This window comes from Ziziphus jujuba, chromosome 2, assembly GCF_031755915.1.
Source record: "Ziziphus jujuba cultivar Dongzao chromosome 2, ASM3175591v1".
Taxonomy (NCBI): domain Eukaryota; kingdom Viridiplantae; phylum Streptophyta; class Magnoliopsida; order Rosales; family Rhamnaceae; genus Ziziphus; species Ziziphus jujuba.
In genome coordinates, this window is record NC_083380.1 from 31,560,525 (window position 1) to 31,568,216 (window position 7,692).

The window sequence follows — 7,692 nt, forward strand, 5'->3', positions numbered from 1 at the left end:
AAAAAATCATTTACTGGGATTCTAGGAAAATAGAATCAGACAAAGGAAAATGGAATAAAATTGGAAGGAAAATAAAGGGAGATTGAGATCTAGAGGCGAAACTCCAAACTGAATTAAAGATTTTTGTTCAAAAGAAAAAAAAAAAAAAATCTTAAAGGGAAAAAACAAAAATGCCCACCTCTCATGCAAAATGAAGAAAAATAATCTCATCTCTTATTTTCAACAAGTTTGCCCGCACTTCATTTACACTATCTAATACATTACCAATTATATTCCTTTGAAGTTTATTTCTTTATCTCTTCTCTCTGAAACTTCGTTTCCAAAAATCAAAACATATTAGTGACCCATTAGATAAAGAGAGTGGAGCAGGGGTGGAGTAGTGTTGGATTGGAGCAAAGAATCAAGAATCATGAAAACGATGGCATTAAGTTCGATGATGATCGAAGCAAAAAAAAAAAAAGGGAAAAAAGTTCGATGATGATCGAAGCACTGCTCGGATTAGGAATATAGATGTGATCTTTTGAGTCTTTATTATTATTATTATTATTATTTTTTCCTGATCCAGATCCTTGGAAGCATGGGGATGGGACTTAATTCTGTGTTCGTAAACGAACTGGTGAAATGGGTTGCTTTTAACTTTATGCAAAGCCATCTCACAAAAGGGGTTCATCAACATCTTCACGTTTTGGGTTTCCACACCAGACTATAAAAATAAGTAAAGAAAAGACTTTTAATTTTTAATTCTTAATTTATACATAAAAAGACAAAATCAAAAACATATACAATGATTAATTACACCATCAATAGAATAATTAATATTATTTTTCAATTTTTTAAAAATTATCTTTGAAAAAATAAGCGTGGGTGATGAACCAGAGGTTGAAGAAAGGATGGGGACTTGCCCCACACTAGGTGCCCCCAGCAAAATGAGGAGGGGTATGTATCAAGCATTTAAAAAAAAAAAAAAAAAAAATAGTAGCTAAGAGAAAATCTATATTGCTATATATTTTTATCTTACTCTCTATGTAAATTTAACCATAGAAATAAAAAATATAAAAAATCTCAGTTTTTGAATTCAGGTAAAGTAAATTTATACCCAGCTTAAAGAAACAAAAAAAATCACGGGCTTTGAATTCAACCAGTACCCAAACTCAAACCCATCTCTGAGACGGAGTAGGTTAAAATTAGGTTTTTGAAACAGATCGTTCAATTCAATCGTTTAGTAGCTTCGGCTTCGTGTGGGTTTGTTCACATAACATGTTCTATGTTCTTCAATTTTTGTACTCCTGTTAGCCATATAAACCATGAATGGAGAAGAACAGCGGACAACTTGAGCAAGGACAAGACCTGCCAATTCACCATTTATAACAGATCTTATGATACTTCTTCCTATCAAAGTAACCAGAGCTTAGATTGAACAATTGGGAGAGATGTTCCAACAGCAGCTTACTTGTTGAATGAATGGTATAATGGGTAATTTATAGGTTGAGATAAATGTAGTGCGAGCAAAATTGTTAATAATGACAAAGGTGAGCATTCTTCTTCATTTTGGAATTTATTTTTTCTTTCATTTCCTAAGAATTTTGGGGTCACAGTGGGTGGATTTTCACCTGAGGCTTTGAACCTAAATCAAAAAATAAATTTCCAATAGTTTTACTACTTGTATTTTCAATAGTTTTACTACTTAAATCAAGATTTAGTGACTTAAATATAAAATGTTGTAATCTAAAATTAATGATTTTTTTGGTGATTAGTAATTAAAAAAATGTTAATCAATGACATATGAAAAAAGAAAATGTTGCAATTTTATGGCACATTTAAAAATGATGTAATAAATGGGTACAATATTTTTATTTAAAAATGAGGAAATTCAACAGCAAATTTAAGAAAATACAGTAAATAATTCTTTTGGCAGTATTTTTTAAAAATGCAGCCAAACAAATAGTCGCATTTTTCACAATCAAGCGTGCGGTATCAAGGAAAATTGAACACTCGTCATCGTTTTGGAAAGCATGGTGAAGTATTTCATATAATTTCTTGTTGGGTTTCTTTTCCAAATTACGTATCACTATTTGCCATTGATGTTTTTTCCTACCGCATAGGAAGGTACCCAATATTTCTATATCTAATGGAATTCCACCTGCAAAATCTACAACACAATTTGAGAGCAAAAGGTAATCTTCTACGGGTAGTTTTCTCTTAAAAGCATTCCAACTTAAAAGTTCAATAGCTTTGTGATAATCCAACCTTTGGACCTCATATATTTCATTAGCTCCATGAGAGGTCAGAATATGCTTGTTTCTGGTAGTTATTATGATTCTACTTCCTGAGCCAAACCACTCAAGCCGTCCTGCTAATTTCTCCATTTGATCTAATTCATCAACATCATCAAGAACTAGAAGAACTTTTTTGTGGCAAAGTCTTTCCTTTATGATGTTCACTCCTCTGTGAACATTTCCGACCTTCAAATTTTTGTTTCCCAATATGTCAAACAGAAGCATTTCTTGTAAATGAGCAAGACCAAGATGCTGCTTTGATGTGTCTTTAACATCTGCAAGGAAGCTGGAACATTCAAAGTCATCTACAAATTTGTTGAAAATAGCTTTAGCAATGGTGGTCTTTCCTATACCACCAATTCCATAGATCCCTATGATTCTCACATCGTTCTTTCCGACATCTATTATTGGACTCAATTCATGTAAACGATCTTCAATCCCTACTGGGTATTTGGCAACATGTAGAGGTGTACGATTCAATTTTCTCAACGCGGATTCAACAATTGTTTTGATTAGTCGAGATTCATCCCTGCCCAATTATGAAAAATACCACTTAACATACTTGATATACTAGACTATATACAAGAAGATAAAATTACTAACTCAAAAATATATACAGGAATTTTTCTCCATGTTGGGTTATTAATGAATTCCTGAGATTTGAAATTTTTCACTGATGTAAAACTGCTATGCTTGTGAAATATTTATTGATGAAGCCTCTAAAAGGTTTAAAATGGGATTAAAATTTGCATTCAAAAATTAACAACAACAAATACCAAAATGTTTGCCAACTCTTTAATTATTCATAATTAGTTTATATATTAATTTTTTAATGATTAATATATTGCAATATCACTTGCTAATAAAGTTGGTAAACAAAATGGTGGTATGATATTACTCAATTATTTCTGATAGGTACTAGCTTTGGGATAAAAAATTGCTGAAGTAATAACATGGTATTTTTTTTAACCCATTAACAAAGGCAATACAAGGGAAGGTTTAAGCTCATGTAATATGATAACTAATTGGTGAAATGAAAGTGTGAGCTGGCTTACATACAATAGCAAATATATATTCTCCTATGCTAGCCTAGAATATTCTGAGTAAAACATACATATCCTTTTGAAAATATGCATCTAAATAAATTTCAACATGTATTTTAAAAAGGATATCCATGGTTTGCTCTAGAATATCTTGGGCTAAATGCCATCCAGATAGATTGGAAGCTTTCTTCAGAGCAACCTTCCACTTGCATAGCTTTTCCTTGTCATGGCTCAAAGTTTGTTCATATCTAGCCATTGCTTCTTCATAACTGCCCGCACAATTTCTTACTTCCGAGGGATCAACATTGAAAAACACTGGCCAAACCAATTGTCCTAGTGATTCTTGGCACTCGAGGATCTTTACTAGTTCATCCAAACACCATGTTGAAGATGCATAGTTTTTGGAGAAGACAATAATGCAGATTTTTTATTCTGTAATTGCTTTGATAAGTGAAGAAGAAATTTTTTCCCCCCTACCGAGCTCTTCACTGTCCATGAAAGTCTTAATTCCCTTGTTTTGCAAAGCACTATAAAGATGGCCTGTGAAACTTTTGCGAGTATCTATGCCTCTGAAACTCAAGAAAATATCATGTCGCTTTTCACTGACACTGGAAAAAGAGGTAGAGGAAAAGTGGGCCATAATGAACTATTGCAATTCAGTTTCATCTATTATGCACATACACACACATATATATATATATAGTTGTAAGCTTTTGGTACTTTCCATGAAGATGCAAAGTGAATTCTTTTCTCATCATCATCCAACCCAAGTGGACTACATTTTTCGATTTATTGCTCTTGTTTTTTTTCATTTAACTAGCAAGTAATATAATATTGTCTGTTTATAGCTCTTTTTTCTTTTTTTTGGGGCTAAAGTGCTTTCTTTTAATATAATGTTCTTAGCTGTAATAAATTGCCATCATCATGGTTGGAATCTCTTTTAAGTTTATATTCACATTTGTATTGTTTAGAAAAAAAAAAAAACAAAAAAAAAAAGTCTAAACTTAACACGGTTCTCACACGTAATGACTCGGTTTTCTGGAATTTTATTTCCTCTCGCTGATAAAAATATATGCGACCCTGACTTTTCCAACAATAGTTCTAGAAAAGAGATAAAAGAAGCCACATACATAGCAGAGCCAACGTGGAGATAGTGGAGGCAGGTACCTACTTTTGAAATTTTTACTCTATGTGTAATATGTTATTAAAATTTTTGTCGTTTTATACTTTTCGTTATTTAAGTATATTTGCATTCTTTTTTTAAAAAAATTGACTTACATCCAAAGCACTAGAAAAAGAGAATGAAAACAGACAGTCTAACAGAGAAATGGTCATCTTTATATGAAAAATAAATAAATAAACGAAAGAGAGATTTGTTGTACTTTTATTTTTCAAGGAACTTTAAGTTTAACAAATAAATTATTACAACGAATCTCGTTGAACTACTATCACTTTGCAAACTCTCTTTCTCCCCCCCTTAGCTCTTCTTTTTTCTCTCTCCTAATACTTTGACTCTATGCCTTCCCCTGTTTCTTCTTTGTCTTTGGACCACAAAATTACAAGCTGTTCAGAAGCAGTAAGTGAAAGCGTTTAAGTTTTATGGAGCTGGATTTCGTTCTTATTTCTCTACTATTTCTCAGGGTAAGAGTCGTCTTCCATTTACACCTACATTCTGAAAATTTTCTTTTTTTCATTATGATTTTCTGAATATCTCGAATTGACCTTCAAAATCACCATATGTATATATTTGAAGGCATTGTTTGTGAACAGTTTGGAAACCTTGAGTTTTCAATTTGAGGCTGCTACGAACTTGTGCTTCAAATTTTGGGGTGTTAGGTCTTATTATTCTGGTAAATTTTGTTTTCTTACCCTCTTTGAAGATATTTGCATTATTTCCTTTCCAATTTCATTAGCAATTTTGTTTTTTTGTTTTTTTTTTTGGTAGCTTATGTAACTCAAAATCATAGGGATGGTGTCAGGACCTATCCAAGATTCCTCACCGGAATCCTAGACAAGCCCTGATCCCAGGAAAACACCACCGAACCTTTCAGCGGAAAATCTGGCAGCATCTCCCCTAAGGGTAGGACTTACCACAAAATTTTCTGCACATAAAACACACTCCAATAAACACCAGCTTGTTCCTCTCACCTTACTACAATTTACTTCCATAAGTTTGCAGCACTCCAAGTAAATGACAGGGAATCAATATATGATTCAATAAATATGTGTCCAATCAGTATACGGAGCATTATACAAATAATTATGAAATTAATACAATGACATATAAAGAAGGAATACAAGGTGGAGAGGAAAAATGGAGGAAATGTTCCTTGGACTTTCGGCAAAGAACTAATACGTCGGGCTTGTCCCGGACGATCAACATCTCCAAACCTAGACCTAGGGGAACAGAATTTAAATACATGAGATGCTAATCATCTCAGTGAGTAACCCAATCTAATATACAATTATAATAGTAATAATAATTATAGTACACTTGATTAATTAAGAATAATTAAATAAATAAATAATAATAAATTGGAAATAATATTTTCTCTCAAAATCCTCACCATTCATTCCGTTGGAAAGGTTCCCCCTTTTAAAACATTTTCGCAAAACTCAATCTTTTATGCCCCAAACATCAAGGAATAATTAATTAAATAAATTATAAATAAAATACATTAAATTAAAGATCTAGAATGTATAATAAGAAACATGAATAATTTTAATAACAATTATTAAATTGTACACAAAATATCATAAATAAAGTAAGCAAAATCACAATAAAATTTACATTAAAATAATCAAGAAAATATCAGATTAAACGAAACACAATAATTTAGAATGCACATAAATACAAATATTAATTTAGAACTCAATATTTACATTGAAAACATTTTAAAAATCCAATAATTAAATTTAGAATAAAACATCACTAGATAAAATAAATAAAATCGTAAATAAACTTATATTAAAAAAATTTGGCATAAAACAAAAATAAACTCAGTATATAAATTATAAAATTTTTTGTTTAAATTAATGAAATAATCAAGGAAACATTTTAGTAAATTTAAACGTCAACTTAAAATAGATAAAAGAATACAATAAAATTTATGTTAAAATCTCAAAATCTAAATAAATAATATCAACATGGTAAAATAAAATTCTAAAACACCAATTTAAAATAATTGATTAAAACACGAATAAATACATTTTAGAAAATATTAGTTTGAAATAAGCAATAAAACAAAATTAAATATGTGTAATTTTAAATACGATTTTAAAACATTTTGGTTTGAAAATTTGTATCGAGAAAATAACTTGACGCACCACACTATATACCAGTGATGCCCTATGATACCCAGAGTCCTGAGCACCATCTAGCGGGAGGTTAAAGAGAGAAACTTGCATACGGTCGCTTTGGCGTCCCGACAGCACTGCTGCTTAAACCGTCATCCCAACCATGGAGGGGGGCAGCTTATGGCTAATATCAAACTTGCCTGCCCTCGGTCCGATGGCAACTCACGGGAGACATTATAACTTGCACGCTCATCCATATACATAGTATAGAACACCAGTATTGTATGAGTGTGTCTAAAATAAATAACCATATTATTTTAAAAAAATAACAACTTTTGCAAACTCACCGTGGAAATTATATCATTTTTCAAATTCACAATCCCATATTTTTTCTTTAATCCTCAACATAAATCCATCACTTTAAAATTCATCAATTTCAAATCCATCCATTTAAATATAACAATTTTCAACACCATGAAAACCTGATCCATAAATAATCAAACGTATAAATACAGATTTTGAACTCAATACTTTAATACAATTATTTTTCTCAAAATCTTAAAATCAATTTATATCAAATTCACATAAATTTCATATTTGCTTAAATCCATATAAGTAAATTTATTATACGTAATAAATTTCATAATATAAATTTAACAATAATCGATCATAATTTAAATTCATAACTTCTTTAAAACCAAATATATGATTTTCATGCAATATATGCTTAAATCAATAAACTTTTGGCATCATAAATTCAAAAATAAATTTAATAACAATTTAAAACATAATTTATTTAAAAACCCAAAATATAATTTTTGATGCAATACATGCACTAAGTCAACATAAATCATCATCATAAGCTCAAATAACAATTTCTTAAATATTAAACATATATAGCACATTTTTCATAAATTCAATTAGCACCATATATATATATATATATATATATATATATATATATATATATATATATTCACAATCCCAAAATATAGTTCGATGATAATACATATATTAATCAATCATAATTTGACATTATAAATTTTAAATATCAATTCCTCTCAATATCAAACACA

At 30.2% G+C, this 7,692-nt stretch overlaps 1 protein-coding gene across 1 annotated transcript; it reads right to left on the reverse strand.

Annotated features, from left to right (window-relative positions):
* Positions 1 to 1,248: 1,248 nt before the first annotated feature.
* LOC107419517 (disease resistance protein RPV1-like) lies at positions 1,249 to 3,575 on the reverse strand. Its single transcript, XM_060815089.1, has 3 exons — positions 3,391 to 3,575; positions 1,959 to 2,805; positions 1,249 to 1,347 (listed from the first exon to the last, which is right to left on the reverse strand). The coding sequence occupies exons 1-3, from the start codon at positions 3,573 to 3,575 to the stop codon at positions 1,249 to 1,251; spliced, it is 1,131 nt and encodes a 376-aa protein (XP_060671072.1).
* Positions 3,576 to 7,692: the final 4,117 nt, after the last annotated feature.